Raw genomic sequence first — 17,930 nt, forward strand, 5'->3', positions numbered from 1 at the left:
ATGCAAATGTAGTGTAAACGCACGTATGACATCACTTGAGGCCCGAAGCTATTTTCACCTTTTTTTAAATCGCTTTCTACTGCACATATTGTAAAACGCTTGTATAGCAGTATATACTTGATAAAGTACCATTTAAAAACAGATTAATGTGATGATCTCATGCTCCCAGTCTGTTTCCCCATCTGCATCTCTGGCATCGATTCACCGGCCTGTTGCTGGACAGGCTGTGCATGACAGGCTGCTGTCCTCGCCCGCCGATTCGTCTCCATCTGCCTGCAGCCTGTACCACCACCTTCCATCTTCCAGAAGAGCTGGTTTTAACGGCTAACGTTTCACCCGCGGTTTTGCGAGCAAAGCAGGAATTCAACACAGCTATGTCTGAGGAGGTCGAAGGAACGAGGACTTCGGAGGAACAGCAGGTTAGTTGTAACGATTAACGTAATTGCCAATTTAACTAACGTTCGCCCGTGATGTGCGCACGTCTCGTCTGCTAAATTAGCAGGCGGTTAGCAGCAGGCTAGTTAGCAGAGGGCTAGTTAGCCAGTAGCTAACGTTACGCTTGTCTAATGTCACCAATGACGCTACCGCCAAGTCACTAGCTAATGAGCTCGTAGCGTTTTATTTGGTAAAGCAACACAAACATATTGTTGTTTTGGGCCTGACGAGTAGCGTAGATGGCCACACTTACTTGTAAGGTTAGCTTAAATTGGTCAATGTTGTAGCTTAATATGCTAAATTAATTGGGAGGAGTAATGCTAACGTCAGTGCAAACACTAGTTGGAGTTTTCCCCTCATGGTGGCGTCTGCCATATTTTGAAATATATAAAATTAATTGCAAGCATAGAAGCTGTAACTGTTGCTGCTGTCGGAATGTTTATTGCAGTTTCGTTCATCACTGTCTTGTACTTTTAACGAGCTTTTCTCCCATCAAGTCAGCTTAGCGGAGCATTTACCGTCCATACATTGTGTCCTTTCTGCAGGAAATGGAGGACAAAGTAATTAGTCCAGAAAAAGCAGAGGAGGCCAAACTAAAGGCCAGGTATCCTAACCTGGGAGCCAAGCCTGGAGGCTCAGACTTGCTCAGGAAAAGACTTCAGAAGGGGGTGGGTTTCATACCTAAACTTGGCTACCTCCTTATTTCTTAAATACCTGTCTTCAAATATTCTCACTTTACATCTTCTTCTTTGTCCAGCCAAAGTATTTTGACTCTGGTGACTACAACATGGCCAAGGCAAAGATGAAGAATAAACAGTTGCCATCAGCCCCAACAGAGAAGACGGAGATCACCGGGGGGCACATCCCAACGCCTCAGGACCTGCCCCAAAGAAAGACTTCAATTGTGGCCAGCAAACTGGCTGGTTGATGGTTTCATGTTTACTTTCTTGTTACCATTCCGACACCCACTTCATATCTACCTGCTGTTTACGTTTTTGTTTGTTTTTTCACCTTTCTATGTATTCTCCAAGAACAAGTAATGTACCAAGCCAAATTCTTGAGGAAAAAACAGGCACTGAATTTTGACTGAGTTAAATCAAACAAAAAGAAGTAGCTGAACATGTTTCTCAAGATCTTAAAAAAAGAGTGAGTTGTGATTGATTATAAACAATACTATAAAAATGAATGGATGTTAATGGTATCTCGCATAACATTTTCACCTTTAAGGATATATGCCTCCATACAAATTGCTTGTCTAACAGAAGTTGAAGAGCCAGTGCAGAGGAATCTTGTTCTGCCATATTACTGATAATTACTGAGGCGAAAATGCTTGAGTTACGACCACAGACAGCTTGCATCAATGTATGTAAGAAGTAGAAGTATGACAGATATGCCTTTCAGTTTGAAATGTAGTATTCACCTGCTCATATGGAGGCGTATCTGTTTTAAATAGTGAAGTGATGTGATCTTGCTTTTTTTGTTTCCTAATCCTTTGTTTGTGTCCTCTCTCTATGAAGCTGTTTGATTCTGTGCTTTTGTGCTTTCAAAGTACTGACAATTATACCACACACACTTTATAGCCAGCTGTATTTTAATTAATTTTAGTGACATTCGTTTGCAAGGACTTGCTGCTGGTGTCCATTTCATCCTAACCTCTAAAATGGCCTTAAAAGTAATGAACCGTTGTTCCTCTTGAGCAATATTTGCTCCCTCAGTGAGAATCTTAGTTATGAATTTTGCCTGAAATGTCTGTCACTGTCTGACTGGAATCACTTAGGATTTTATGGAAAGAAACTCCCATGACATGTCTGGAGTGTGCATGTGCATTTACTGTGCAGTCATACTGTGCCATTTGTTTTGTAAATAAAATAGTTTTGCATAATATGTCATGTTATTTAAACTACCCACACTGAGAAGAGCCCTGTTTATGTTGTCTGCAAGTAAGATGGAAGTTTAAGAGGATACAAATATGCCCTCATCCATTGGTGGGTATAGTATAACCAATATTTGCTAACATTAATATTTTCATTTGATTATATAACACCAGATGAGCACAAAACACATACTTGTTAATGGCAAAGTAAGAGAATAACAACTTCTATGAAAATGTAGAGGTAAGAAGTGAAATATACATAGAATGTGTGATGTACCCATTTACAAATTTATGATTGATGTCTTGACAAATAACTATATTATTGTGGAGGTAAACTGCTCCATATACTGGCGTGGACTTGAGTCTTAAACACTTGTCTACGTTTGGAAGTCTCTTTATTTTCATCTGGAATGTATTAAGTGGTGTAAAATTAAGTTTAACCAATAGAAGTTCTCAAATCAAGGAAATTGCACATTGAAATGTTGTGAAATTTCAATTTGAAAATAAGTGAAATTTAAACAGTTGTCTAGCTAACATTCACCTGAAATCTTTTATCCTCATTGTAGTGTAGTTCGTCACACTTTCATGATAAAGCTGTAGGTACACTGCTCAGTTACAGCCCTGGTTATTCTCAAGTCTCAAATTACAGAATATTTTCAGATAGCAATATTCTGATACCACTGTTGTGCGTACTAGGTTACAGTCCCGTTTAATATTAATTCTGGGTAAAATCATTAAAATGATCCTTCATACATTGCGATCATCGTTTGTCACGAGCGTGTTGGCCGCTGGGCGGCGTGCAAGGCGCACGAGAGCAAAACGTGCCGGGGCACGCACAGCTGACTGACATGCTGTAGCAGCAACAGTTCAAATCTCCTCCCGGGTGGAGAGCACCGAGCCCAGGAAGAGGAGCCCAGACAAGTTCATGTTCTCTAATCTGGAAGTCAATAGTATGTTACATGTTTCCTCTGCGAGCGGAGAACGTTTCTAAAGGTTCACTGAGCGACTTGTGAGACATGGCAGCCTCTGAACTTTACGCTAAGGTAAGCATAGTGGACTCATGTATCGTTGTGCAGCACATTTAACGGGTTTCTTGAGCTAAAGTTATGCTAGTTTATCTGTCGTGAATGGTGGTTTACTCGTGTCAGTCACATAGAGGTGTTTACAGAACAGTTAAGGGTTTTTTAAATCTTAATTTATTGCTTTTTTATCTGCCTGCCACTTAAAATACCTCGTATCTGTCCACATTACACGCATGACTGCTGTCTGCTGACTTCAAGTTCACGTTAGCTACTCTGCTCACTTTCCTGAGTTACATGTCACTGCCGTTTTGTTGTAGTTTTGTAAAAGACTGGGTTGACGGTGAAGTGGTTGAATGGCTCTGACCCGGTTTCCCCCCCTACTGTGTCCATCAGTATGCCCGTGTATGGCTGCCAGATGCAGGAACAGTGTGGAAGTCAGCAGAGCTCACCAAAGATTACAGTCCTGGCGACCTGAAGCTGACTCTGCAGCTGGAGGATGGCACGGTAAGACGAGGCAAATGCCACAAACACACATAATAGTCATAGAGGCACTGACGCGGAAATGGGTGTGTGACGGTCTGTCAGAGAGCCGTGAACATATTTCTCTGCAAGAACACTGGAGCCTCGTGAATCTATGTGTGCTGTGGTGATTGGTACATGCATATACAGTAGATTCCCAAGACACCATGTGCCTCTGTATGCAACTATGCAACATGTTGAATGCAAGAAGTTATGTATTGGGTTAGTTCAAAATTGGTGGACTGATAGATGAATTTTTCACTTTACGCTGTTCCTACCTGCAGTTGTCGAGTTTGGGCATGCACTTCAGGTATGGAAATAAGGCCCAAGTGTTATCTTGAGTGAACACGAATAAGCCAAGCACAGTGGTTCCTAGTTAGCTTTAACATGAAGAAGGACAGATGGTAATGTTTTATTGCTTAAACATCTATTTTTACTTTTTCCAACTTTTTTTAGCCTCACACTGTGGGTACTCATAGCTAACATCTTGTGTCTTTTATAGGAGGTGGTACACCAAATAGACCCCCAAACCAACAACCTGCCGCCACTAAGAAACCCTAACATCCTGGTAGGGGAAAATGACCTCACAGCTCTCAGCTACCTCCACGAGCCTGCAGTGCTACACAACCTCAAAGTGCGCTTTATCGACTCCAAGTTGATTTACACATACTGTGGTAACAAGCTTCATCTTCTTTGACTCACACTATCACTATCACGGTAGACTTTGGAGCCCTGCTCACTGAACGCTCTTGAGATAATCTACAGTACATCATGCTGATTATTGTGGTTGCAGGCTGCTCTTAAAGGAATACACATTAAATGTATTAAATGTTCATTAGTTTCAACCAATGTTAGATAACATACGTTTACGCTGAGTCTAACAGATACTTTTTCTCATTGTGGTATTTAGGGATTGTCCTGGTCGCCATCAACCCTTATGAGAGCCTGCCCATCTATGAAGCGGACATCATCAACGCCTACAGTGGACAGAACATGGGAGACATGGACCCCCATATCTTTGCAGTAGCAGAAGAAGCGTACAAACAGATGGCCAGGTTTTGGAACCTCCAAAATATATTCCATTGTACATTTTGAAAGCAAATGTAAACATCTATTTATGATGATTCTCTAAATTGCTTTTAGCTGATACTTGGTCTGTATGTCATCCCATCTTTTGAGACAGAGATGAAAGAAACCAGTCCCTCATTGTGAGCGGTGAGTCGGGAGCTGGCAAAACCGTCTCTGCTAAGTATGCTATGCGTTACTTTGCCACAGTGAGCTGCTCCTCTAGCGAGGCCAGTGTTGAGGAGAGAGTCCTGGCCTCCAACCCCATCATGGAGGTAACACTAACTGCAGGAGAATAAGACAAAATTATAAAATGACATGAGTTACTGAGAACCTTTTGTGTGTTTCCTCTAGGCTCTTGGGAACGCCAAGACGACAAGGAATGACAACAGCAGTCGCTTTGGGAAGTACATCGAGATTGGGTTTAACAAGAAACATTGTATAATCGGGGCTAACATGAGAACCTACTTACTGGAGAAGTCCAGAGTTGTGTTTCAGGTAAATTTCATTGGTATGGTTTCATGTGACTACTGTAAATGTGGCCGTCCCCATCTCGGTTTCTTATGCGCATCTCGTTGCAGTTAATTGATTTAAAACACTGTCATGAGCGTGTAACATGTAACGTGTATATCTCAGCAACGTCATAACAAACAACATTAACATCACTCAGTTCAGCCCGCCTGGCCCTTTGCTCAGAAAGATAGCAACACATTTGGTTTTGTAAAGCAACTGTGAACTATTTTCAAGAGAGAATTTGATGATATCAGTTTAAGCCTGGGTTTAGCAATATGCTTACAGTTAATGCATGCATCTATAGTTGAAAGAGCTGTCGATGTCACAGAATGTGCTTCACGTAGTCCTCGTGTTATTTACTCGGCTCCCATTTCACATCTCTTTGCACTACTTTTAGGCTGACGACGAAAGGAACTACCACATATTCTACCAGCTGTGTGCCTCTTCACATTTACCAGAGTTCAAAGCCTTCAAGTTAGGTATGACCAAAATACCAGTTGTCATTTTAACAAGCTTTAGAAAAACCTCATCTATCCGGTCTGTTTAGAACAATATTTGATATGATTAATGTTTGAAGGTTGCGCAGATGACTTCCACTTTACTAACCAGGGTCAGAGCCCAGTCATAGATGGAGTGGATGATGCCAAAGAGATGTGCAACACCAGGAGGGCTTTCTCAATGTTAGGTCAGTGCTGATTGTATTTCAATAAGGTTTGCTTTAACATCATGTTGAATGGACAGACTCTACATATACTTATTGTGTTTTTTGTTCTGTTTTCATTGTAGGAATCAGTGAAAGTGATCAAATGGCAATTTACCAAATTCTGGCAGCTATTCTTCATCTTAGCAATGTGGAGGTGAAAGACCAGTCAGCAGACAGAAGCAGCATCTTGGTAAACCGCTGAACATTATCGCTGAACACGGCATAAGAACATTTTGTCGAGCATACCTGGTTAATTTTATGTCGTACCTATGAACATTGTTGATGTATTTCCAGCCAGACAGTGTCCACCTGATGGTGTTTTGTGAGTTGATGGGTGTGCCCTGTGAAGACATGGCCCACTGGTTATGTCACAGGAAACTCAAGACGACCACAGAAACCTTCATCAAGTCTGTCTCCAAAATGAATGCGGTCAATGGCCGAGATGCCCTAGCCAAACACATCTACGCCAGACTCTTCAGCTGGATTGTGTGCGGTATTAACAATGCTTTGAAGTCTGCAGCAAAGCAACACTCCTTCATCGGTGTGCTTGACATTTACGGGTATGTGTCCATCTCCAGGTTTGCGATTTTTTTTTTTTTTTTTTTTTTTTCATTTATGTTTCCTAGATGACCTGTTTTAATTTAAACATGTGTTATTCCTTTAGGTTTGAAACATTTGATGTCAACAGCTTTGAACAGTTTTGCATCAATTATGCCAACGAGAAGCTTCAACAGCAGTTCAACCTGGTATGGGTCTTTTCTTGCTCAACTTGTTAAATTTTTTTAAAATCTAAACGTTCGAGTTAATCATTTCCAGCTGTCACTCCCTCCAGCATGTCTTCAAACTGGAGCAAGAGGAGTACATGAAAGAGGAGATCCCGTGGACGTTGATCGACTTTGACGACAACCAGCCGTGCATTGATCTGATCGAGGCCAAGCTGGGAGTTCTGGACCTTCTGGATGAAGAGTGCAAAGTAAAATGCCAGTTTCATTTGTTTCCACTGGAGGAGCTCCACTGTGCTATGTTTGGAGGTTATGAGTAAGGCCATGACTAAATGATGTGTCAGCTCTTCCTGTTTCCATAGATGCCCAAAGGCTCTGATGACACATGGGCCCAGAAACTGTACAACACCCTCCTGAAGCAGAATGCTCACTTTGATAAACCCAGGATGTCAAATAGAGCTTTCATCATCCACCACTTTGCAGACAAGGTAAAGCATGGTTGTGTGACTCGTGCTGAGGTGGCATTACGTCTCAGTGGTCAGCAGATTGATGGATGACTCATGTTTATCTAATCTAAGAGCACCAAGAGAGTCAAGTGTGAAATTCTAATCACTTTAGATGCAAAGTCAGAATTATGTCTTCACCACTAATGTTTGATTCTATTTATTAGAGCAGTACTAATCGGTCCATTTCCACCTTTGAATGATGATTATGACCGTTAGTTTTTTGGTGAAAGAACACTGTGTGAGCTGGTTCTTTGTGCCTAGGTGGAGTACCAGTGTGAAGGTTTCCTGGAGAAAAACAAGGACACAGTCAACGAGGAGCAGATAAATGTGCTGAAAAAGAGCAAGGTGAAATGGTTTATGAATAGTTAGTTATACTGCCACTGCCTAGTTCTTCTCAAATAGTTAGTGTTTGGAGCTCACAGCGATTCTATATCAACACTAAATATATTTTCTGTTGCAAGTCCCTTGGCACACAGCCTAGAATTGTTCAACCACAACTTTTGGAAGAAACACCAACATTTGAATCTCAGATTGAAAACACTGCCATCTGCTGTTCAATGTTAACTGTGTTTTGTCTCTGTGATCTCTGAAAATGATCTTTTAAGGTTGATTGGCTGCTGAAGCTGTTTGAGGACGATGAGACGGCAACAAGTTCTACGAACAAGCATAAGTCTACTGTCACTGGAAGAGCTGGTCAGAGTCAACGGGATAACAAGAAGACTGTTGGCCTTCAGGTAAGGGCACAAAGAGCAGGCGACGTGACATTTGGTGGTGTGGGAAAATGCATTATTGAAATGTAGCTTATGGAAAATTATATTGAATTTATTGGTTTCCTCAGCTGGTCAGAATGAATTGCCTTAAAGGAAATGAATATCCTCCAAAACATTTATGATTGGATCCTTTCTAAGTGAATGTTCAAGCTCTTTTTTAAAAATCTATTTTCATACTTACTTATCAAGGATTTATTGTTGTCTTTACTCAGTTTCGACAGTCTCTACATTTGCTGATGGACACACTAAATGCTACAACTCCTCACTACGTACGTTGCATCAAGCCAAATGACGACAAATCTCCATTCATGTGAGGATAATTTCACGCTTCCATTTTTTTAGGATTATCTGCAACAAGCACAGATGAAAGAGAAGTACACTAATTGTTACCGGTGTTTTTCATGTTCTTTACCTTTTTGTAAAGCATGGATCCTGTGAGGGCAGTGCAGCAGCTTCGAGCATGTGGCATCCTCGAAACAATCCGGATCTCAGCAGCAGGCTTCCCTTCTAGGTAGCTTATCTACAACAGTATCTGGTACAGCACAGAGCCATGGGCAGTTTATGTGTTTATAATACACAGACCTATACAAATAATCCATCCGACTTGTCTTATTAACATGAATATTGCAGATGGACCTATCAGGAATTCTTTAGGCGCTACCGGGTCCTCATGAAGCAAAAGGATGTGCTTCATGACAGAAAACAAACCTGCAAGAATCTCCTAGAAAAACTTGTAAAGGTGTGTCTGAATTGTATAAAAGCTTTCCCGTAATGTCAGTAACAACTTCACTTTCACAGAAACATTACATATATATTCTGTTTGTTTCCTAGGACCAGGATAAGTATCAGTTTGGCAAAAACAAGATCTTCTTCAGAGCCGGTCAGGTGGCTTACCTGGAGAAGCTGCGTTCTGACAAGCTGCGAATGGCTTGTGTCCGCATCCAGAAGACCATCCGCTGCTGGCTGGCCCGCAAAAAGTACCTGAGGATGAGGGAATCCGCTGTCACCATACAGAGACATGTACGGGGTCACCAGGCACGCTGGTGAGTTGAGACGTTAAAAAAAACAGCAGAAGAAGAGGATCTATCACATTTCTTTCTATCTATTCACATCACGTTTTTATTTTTCTTTCTTTCAGCTATGTTAAGTTCCTGCAAAGAACCAGAGCCGCTGTTCTCATTCAGCGGAATGTGCGTATGTGGGTGACCAGGACGCGCTACCAGCAGCAGCGCTCTGCAGCTATCACTGTTCAGTGCTTCTTGAGGGCCTACATGGCTAGAAAGCAGTACTATAAGGTAACGCCGTGCTTGAAGAATTAGATATGTTATAACTCAACACGTGTAAGGTGTCTTTTACTGGAAGGTTTGATAATCAAAATTAGATTTTACAGAAGGACTTCCAGAAGCCTTGATTTTAGCTTGCCTGTTGAGTATTTTTGAGTTTGTTTCTGGAGCTTGAAAGGGTATTTTCTCAACCTGTAGAAGAACTTGATAGTTCAATATTACATTAACCAAACTGGATTTAGTAGGTGCCACCGAGAAAACAGGAATCGGTGCCTCATGAATATAATACGGAAAAGTTTCCAGCTCAAAGGAAGCCCAGATGTGACCGGTTCCGTTAATAACATTGTTCAGGCAGTGAAGCCTTGCAGCAGCAGATTGTTCTGCACTTCCTAGACCTTGATTGCTGTGTAGGATTCTAAAAGATGAAGTCATGAATAGAGAAGGACAATATTCATACTGACCTTGTTAGCCTCATTTACACTTTAATATTAAATGTTGTATTGAATTTATACCGAGTTTTAACAGCTCAGGTCCATTTACTTCCTGTCAACTGAAGCAACTAAGGAATACATATTTGTATAAGTTCCTTGCACTGCAGTAAGGAATATATGTTTTATTTATTTATTTTGTATGTTGCATGTCATTTCACTTATAAACTTGACATCAAATATTTGTTTCTTTTTTTCGCAGTTGGTATTTGAGCAAAAAGCTGTTGTCATCCAGAAATGGGTCAAAGGCTGGCGGGCCAGACGGCGTTACAAACGCACCATGGCAGCCATCGTCCTGCTGCAGAGCTGTGTGCGTCGCATGAAGGCAAAGAAGGAATTAAAGAAGCTGAAAGTGGAGGCTCGCTCTGTGGAGCGTATCAAGAAGCTCAACATTGGCATGGAGAACAAGATTATGCAGTTGCAGCACAAGATAAATGAGCAGGTGAGTATTGCGTGAGTATGGGAATGTAGTTTTGTTTGTGTTAGTTGGTGGTTCACTCAGAAATCAACCAAAACAAAGCTTGAAAACAAAGATTGAAAACATTGGGTCATTGGGAGTTGTCGTATCACATGCACAGCATGTGTGTGTTTCTCCCCCTGCAGCATAAAGACAACAGAGAGCTCAGTGAGAGGCTGAATGTTCTGGAGAAAACCCAGACTACAGAGAGAGAGAAACGGAACAGAGAGATTGAGAACCTACGTAGATCCGAGCAGGAGGCCCAAGCCAAGGCAGTGACGCTTCCCTCACTGCTGGAGCAGCTCTCCTTCCTCCAGCACGAGCTGGAAAACACCCGCAGAGAGAAGGAAGACCTGGAGGAGCAGACCAAGGTCTACAAGGAGCAGACACAGCAGGTCGGCCTACTTCATCCAACTTGACTGCTGGGCAACTTCTCTACAATTTCAGTGCTCTTTCTTTAACTATCTGGATGATAATGGGTAGGATTAGTGACATAGCATTTGGTAGAAATATGTAACTACCTTTTAATGACATTTAGCTATTGTAACACACTAAGCTGTGCAGCCGAGGTTTGTTCATTTTCCCAAATGCTTTTCATTCCTCAAATTGTGTTTTCATGAACTTGTGGGATTTTAGTTTTTTTATACATATATATTTTTGTGGGGCAGGAATTTGCTTCAACTACTGGTTTTATGATTTATAAGTTTACTTGTCCAAAATTTTCTGGCAAGAATGGAAATATTTGACTTACAAAAGGATCTTATGAAATGAAACTTGTAATTGTTGCCCTTTTGTGCATTTAATGAACTTATTTTGTTCCACTTTTGTCGGTCTCTAAAACCTTTAAATGCCATAAAGAATACGTTTAAAGACTAAGGCCCTGATCAGGCAGAGTTTTATTGTTTTATCTCATTGTTTTCAATGAGAGTGAAGCATTTTGCCCGCTGCCTTTGTGTTGCTGCGCGCCCTAAACGCCTCGAGTTTAACAAAATTGATCTCAGAGCAGAACGTCCAACGTCATTAGCGCCTTTTCTCATTGTGGTGACTTTTGTTGGATACCCGGCGCTATGTGACTTCACCAACTGTAGTTACAAAGATCAGAACACAAAACATCTGGCCTGGAGGCAAATGAGTTCAATACTTGAAATTTCAGGGGAACTTGTTTTCACTGTACTATTAGATTATACAGTTCGTGGTTTGTGTTAAGCTAACAAACACTAGCACTCATTCAGTGGTTGCCTAGCAAAATAAAATAAAACACTCTCTGATCAGGGCCTAAGATTGCATGATTTTGCCTCCTTTCACGATCAGGTGATAGAAGACCTTAATATGAAGAACAGCTTGCTGAACGGCGAGAAAGATGAAATGAACAAACGAATCCTGGAACAAGCAGATCAGCTAACAGGTACTGAGCGGTTCACTTCAAACCCACACAGTCCTTAAGTAATCGCTGCATTTAGAATGAAGGAACAAATACAACTGTTTTGTTTCAGAGATCAGTACCAACATTGAGAATGCAAAACAGCTGGAGAGGGACTTAACTGAAGAGCGCTCGCGCTACCAGAGTCTGCTGAGTGAACACCTGCATCTGGAGGAGCGGCACCGAGACGTGAAGGAAGAGATGAATCTCAGCATTGTAAGAAATACTTCAAGTTCAGTAGTTCATGTAAACCTTTTTACATAGTGACAATATCGTACAAAGATACAAAAAACATTTACCTGTAACAGGTGTGTCAGTGTACGCATTATATGTGACATTAGAAACATGTTTGAACAAGATCTGGCAGCTTATTCCTTCAATAACATGTTGAGGTTTTTTTTCACACATAAACAGAGTACAATCAAATCTGATCACAAGAGGACAGACTCCAACTACAGCCGCAACTCATCTGAGTTCAGTCAGAGCTTAGGCTCTACAGAGGGGGAAGACGGCTCCATACAGACAAAGGTAATGTCAAAAACTACACAATAATCCAGTGTGGTGCAGTATCAGAAATGCCTAAAAGTGATAGATATATATACCAGCCCAAAAATGTATCTTGTTGCGTATGAAATGCTCACCCCCTGTACGCTTAAAACATTTGTATTTTCTATAAAGGAATAGCAGCTGTGGTGTGAACACAGTGAGTTACGACACATTCTAGTTTTCATTGTGGGAAAACTGGTTTCATGTTCAAAAGGCAGCTTTACTGACATGTCGGTTACAATGTTGGTGATAAATGATCACTGTGAATAATTGGATCACAAGTGGCTACAAACACTGGACACTCATTGCTTGGAGCAGCTGTGATACAATTAGTGCAGCATTCTACTTAGTTAGTGAAGAGATTCTATCACTCAATGCTTGCTGTGTTGTGTTAGAATCAGAACCAGACGACGGTGGACCTGCAGGTCCTACTGAAGCTCCAAAGAAGAGTAAAGGAGCTGGAGCAGGACAGACAGTCACTATCTCAGCAGCTGGATAACAGAGAGGAAGCCCAGCAAGAAAAGGCAAAAGTATGGACTGGAATTAATGGCGAAATTAGTTATGTTTTGGTTGATATTTGCTGTTGAATGGTTGGTATTTAACTGTAACTTAATGTAACTGTATTTTTCAAAAAAGGAGGTGGAGGAGCAGAGAACTGTTGGTAGAGCAGAACTGGACTTAGAAACACTGAAGGTATGACTTTATCAGGTACATGTTTGACTTTGTTAGGTGTCCAAGCAAGATCTTGTAGATGTTTGACTTGTTTGTGTTCCTCTAAATGTCTTAGCGGCAAGAACTGGAGTCTGAGAACAAGAAGTTGAAGCAGGATCTGAATGAGCTGAGAACGTCTCTGACCAATGAGGATAGTGAGTTGGCGCCCCCTATCCCGGGCTCTCTACCCTACAACATCCTGCTGGAACAACTCGGTTCTTCCAATGAGGAACTGGAGATGCGAAAAGAGGAAGTGATGCTCCTCCGGTCACACATGGTCCGCCAAGAGGCTCTTAAACATAAGGTGAGAAAGTAAATTATGTTTTTTTATATATATATATATATATATATATATATATATATATATATATATATATATATATATACACATATATATATACACATATATATATATATATATATATATATATATATATATATATATATATACACATATATATAATTAATTAATTAATTCATCACATATGAACTGATTTCTAGGACTCTCTGCTTGGGGAAGGTGTGAATTTAGATCTAAGTGACATTCCTTCATTTCAAGATGTTGACAGGTAAGAGCATGTGGCTCAGTTTAAATCCATCAGCTGGTACAGGTAAGTGTTACTTACATTCTCTGATGCTGTTTCTCAGGTCCACCGACATCCATACACTCAATGAAGATGGAGAGCTGTGGCTGGCTTATGAAGGCTTGAAAGAGACCAATAGGTAACGAAATAATATTCTGTAATTGGTTTGCGCATTCATGCATAACCATATAGAATTGAATACTATATGTCTGTCTTCCAGAATTCTGGAGTGCCAGATGCAGGAGCAGAAACGTGGTCACCATGAAGATAATAGGAAGCTGCTCGAGGAGGTGAACAAGTTTAAGGCTGAAAAGGAGCAACAGCAGAAGCTGCTGGCCCAGAGCCTCCTCCTGCCTGAAGATGCCCGTATCGAGGCGAGCCTGAAGCACGAGATCACACGGCTCACCAATGAGAACCTGGTGAGTCTGCTCACTGCCTTTTATCAGTTATGTTACTCCATCCACGATGCAGATCCGTTTTTATGATTTAAGACTTTTTAAGAGTTTCTATGGGACAAAATAAATGTTGCCATTTACAGATGTTTTAGTTTTACAGTTTGATTTGCCCTCTTACTAATCTTGTATGTTTACATGATTTTAGGAACTCATGGAGCAGCAAGAGCAACAAGACGAAGATATGCGCAAGTTGAAAAAAACACTGAAACTTTACATTAAAAAAGTGGAAGATTTGGAAGGTAACCACATGGCATTGAGTGTGTTCACACGGTACATTTTCTAGGTGACATTAGTACAGCGTTTATCCTGTGATTGCTTATGTTGTGTCTCTGTTGTATTCAGCGAGTGTTCAGCAAAAGAATAAAGCCCCTGTGATGACTGCTCCCGTCAGAGCGGTGAACATCACCCGCAAGGAGAAAGAGTACCGGGGCATGTTGGAGTACAGGGAGGGGGACGAGACCCGCTTGGTTAAGAAGCTGGTCGTAGGTATGTCAACCCTATTATTATGCTCAAGCAAATCATTTTCTGAACTGTTTTTTAGAATTGTATCCAAATGTTTTTCGTAGATCAAGGACACATTTATTCGTGGATTTAACTTTTTTCTTTTTTTTATGTTGTAATCTTCTCAGATCTGAAGCCTCGTGGTGTGGCAGTCAGCTTCATTCCTGGGCTTCCGGCTTACATCATCTTCATGTGCGTACGGTATGCAGACAATGTGAACGATGATCAGAGAGTCAGCACTCTGCTCAATTCCACCATCAGCAGCATCAAGGGGGTCATTAAGGTGAGGTATATAGCTAAACTTTGACATGTGTAAAACAAAATAAATGACGTATGCTTTTATTTTGAATTCTGTTTCTGTTTCTGTAGAGGAGAGGAAAGAATTTTGAAGTGGTGTCTTTCTGGCTGGCCAACACATGCAGATTAATGCAATGTCTGAAGCAGTACAGTGGAGATGAGGTAAGCTTGAGAAGGCTTTGATACAACAATTATGTTTACATCTGTACAAGTCCCATAATTATGTCTGTAAAACCTCTATTTACTGCAGACCTTCGCAACGCACAACACTGCCAAGCAGAACGAGCACTGCCTAGCCAACTTTGAACTGTCTGAGTACCAGCAGGTTTTTGGTGATCTAGCCATCCAAATTTACCGCCAGCTCATCAAATGCATGGAGGACATCCTGCAGCCCCTGATTGGTGAGAAATAATCTCACCACACATAGTTGTTAACAAAGTCTTCTTCTCCTGAATGTAACGGAACCACATTTTTTGTGTGTGTAGTGGCAAGCATGCTGGAGCACGAGACCATCCAGGGTGTTTTGGGGTCCAAACCGACAGGCCTGAGGAAGAGAAGCAGCAGTTTTTCGGAGCAGGCTGTTACAGTGGAAGTCCTGCTGCAGCGACTTGGCGTCTTCCACGCCACCATGAGTCAGCACGGGATGGACTTGGACCTCATTAAACAGCTAGTCAAGCAGCAGTTTTACATCATCTGTGCGGTCACACTCAACCACCTGCTGCTGCGGAAGGACATGTGCTCCTGGAGTAAAGGCCTGCAGATCAGGTACTGCATAGAACGGTCATCAGACAGTTGTTATACTTCATGCAGTGAGATTAGAGAGGCAGAAGAGTGTGGATTGAGGTGTGTTACATAGTACATACATCAAGCACTCTGGTGTCACAGAACAGATTGGACCTTGCTGGACGGTACTTTGGTTCTGTCTGAATTGTTTGTCCAATGCCTCCGGCTTCAGGTACAATGTATGGCAGTTGGAGGAGTGGCTGGCGGAGAGGGAGCTGTCAGACTGCGGTGCCAAGGAGACTCTGGAGCCTCTCGTCCAGGCTGCACAGCTCCTACAGATCAAGAAGAAGACCGAGGCGGACGCCCAAGTTATTGGCACCATGTGCTCCGCCCTCACCACAGCACAGGTACCAGTAAAGGTTCTGCCTTCTTCACATCGGCAGACATGGTATGCTGCGAGTGCTTTGATCTTGCGTGTTTCTCTTTGCAGATTGTGAAAGTGTTGACCTTGTACACCCCAGTGATTGAGTTTGAAGAGCGAGTGCCGACCACTTTCATCACAACTGTTAAAGTGAGTAGAGGTTTTGTAAGTTTGCATGTAGGGCTGTTTTATACTCAGTCTTGTGTTTAGTAAGGCTATTGTAACATGTGTTTTTTCCCCTATATCCGTTTTTTTTGTTTGTTTACATTTTAGAACCTTTTGAAAGACAGAGTTGAGTCAACCACATTGATGATGGACACTAAGAAGATCTTTTCCATCACCCTCCCCTTCACACCCTCCTCTGTGGCCCTGGAGACCATCCAGATCCCTGCTAGCCTCAATCTGGGCTTCCTCGCCCGCATCTAGACCTCTAGAGACCTCTGACCCATTAACCAGAGTCCACACAGACCAAAGATTCTGCAATGTTTTCACTATCCCTTATTATTGCAGCACTGCATGTAAATACTGTTTACATTTATGTAGTAACTTTACAGCACTGCATAGCTAAAGACTAATAATTGTATAAATTATAATTTTCTAAAGTTTTTAAAGGCCATCTGTTGCACCCCCCCCCCCCCCCCCCCAATGTATTGCTAATACAGGTTTTGATAGTATTTAGTGAATTCATGTGTATAATTTTTCCTAATATAATACCTGAATTCCAGTAAGGAAATCTGACTGAACTGCAAGTGACGACAAGTTTCTGATTATTGGGATATATGAATGTATCCTGGTAACTAGGAATTTGTTAGTTTCGACAAAATTAGCTGTTATGTGCATCTGATTTAAATGTTAAAATTGTCTCATTATGAAATCCTGTTTTATTTCTCTAACTTTTTATTTCTCAAACTACTAATACCAGGTGATGATATTTATGTCCATACATTAGAAGGAACAGAAAATGATTCAAGTATGTTTTAACCGGTCTTAATGTTGTCTTAAAGGCTGGCTTTTCTGTAAGATGGGTTGAAGTGCTACATGGAGTTTAGCGAGGTGTTACACATCTGTTATCTCAAGCTCAGTGTTTTCAAAGTGGAACCACCAGTGAGTCCCTAAGAAAATGTGGAATTGAATCTGTCACACTGACTGACACACTCACTGTTGCGGGTATAGAATTGGTATTTAGCAGGAGATATCCTTCATGGAGGAAATATATTTAAACATGGAAGTGCACTCTGAGCCTCATCTAATTGGGAGAAGAGCTGTAGAGTCCTCGCCATGGAAGAGTTTGGGGATCTAGGATGTAGAAACATGCATGTAACTGATGTATCTAACATCTGCCTTCAGTCTATAAGTAACATCTGGACCGTATGCTCACCATTCTATACTTCCAGAGCATGTTAGCTCTTTTCCTTCCATGTTCAGTATTGCTCTGTGTTTCCAAATGCTTAACATACGAAAATACCTAAAAAGTTAATAACTGATTAATCTCCTGTGCTCACCAGGAAGGTGATGGTGTGTTTCCTTCTAAATGTCTCGGGCATTTTTTTTTCCTCACTTTTCCAAGTGCAGTGATATTGTGAAACATTTACTTTAAAACATTTCGTTTTAACGACCTGTGGTGAAGCACTGGCTGAAATGCCTTCACACATGGTGAGCTGGCTGAGGTCTGGATCCGGCTTATTTGTTGTCAGAATCCTTGATCAAACGAGCACACCCACTCTGTCAAGCCGCTGTCACGAGACGGAAGGGCGGAGTCAACCAGGCAAAGTCCGCAGCAGGTGAGCGTCAACCAGGAAGACTCGAGACACACCTGGGACAGAAGGCTTTCAGAATAAAAGCGGGAGGTTTGGCACTTTAGATAGGCTGGTTTTTTTTAATCTTTTTTAAGTTTCCAATCTTTTGGGTGGTGACCC

The 17,930-nt window shown here is 41.5% G+C and overlaps 2 protein-coding genes across 2 annotated transcripts; both read left to right on the forward strand.

Annotated features, from left to right (window-relative positions):
* Positions 1–232: 232 nt before the first annotated feature.
* Positions 233–2,317, forward strand: arpp19b (cAMP-regulated phosphoprotein 19b). The gene is made up of 3 exons (XM_068723974.1): positions 233–419; positions 981–1,103; positions 1,193–2,317. The coding sequence occupies exons 1-3, from the start codon at positions 375–377 to the stop codon at positions 1,361–1,363; spliced, it is 339 nt and encodes a 112-aa protein (XP_068580075.1). The 5' UTR covers positions 233–374; the 3' UTR covers positions 1,364–2,317.
* Positions 2,318–3,208: 891 nt separating this feature from the next.
* On the forward strand, positions 3,209–16,649 carry LOC137880872 (unconventional myosin-Va-like). The gene is made up of 40 exons (XM_068722421.1): positions 3,209–3,351; positions 3,724–3,834; positions 4,352–4,523; positions 4,760–4,904; positions 5,033–5,189; positions 5,269–5,412; positions 5,825–5,906; positions 6,005–6,112; positions 6,214–6,320; positions 6,425–6,690; positions 6,795–6,876; positions 6,963–7,103; positions 7,215–7,340; positions 7,620–7,703; positions 7,964–8,092; positions 8,341–8,438; positions 8,553–8,639; positions 8,759–8,867; positions 8,960–9,171; positions 9,267–9,423; positions 10,102–10,341; positions 10,503–10,751; positions 11,668–11,761; positions 11,850–11,992; positions 12,191–12,304; positions 12,718–12,852; positions 12,959–13,015; positions 13,110–13,337; positions 13,535–13,602; positions 13,682–13,756; positions 13,838–14,036; positions 14,218–14,311; positions 14,415–14,558; positions 14,702–14,856; positions 14,943–15,032; positions 15,121–15,271; positions 15,356–15,635; positions 15,826–16,000; positions 16,084–16,164; positions 16,288–16,649. Exons 1-40 carry the CDS (start codon positions 3,325–3,327, stop codon positions 16,438–16,440), a joined length of 5,469 nt encoding a protein of 1,822 aa, XP_068578522.1. The 5' UTR covers positions 3,209–3,324; the 3' UTR covers positions 16,441–16,649.
* Positions 16,650–17,930: the final 1,281 nt, after the last annotated feature.

This window comes from Cebidichthys violaceus, unplaced genomic scaffold (assembly GCF_023349555.1).
Source record: "Cebidichthys violaceus isolate CVI_PGR_0920_01 unplaced genomic scaffold, fCebVio1.0.p SCAF_3, whole genome shotgun sequence".
NCBI classification, from domain to species: Eukaryota; Metazoa; Chordata; class Actinopteri; order Perciformes; family Stichaeidae; genus Cebidichthys; species Cebidichthys violaceus.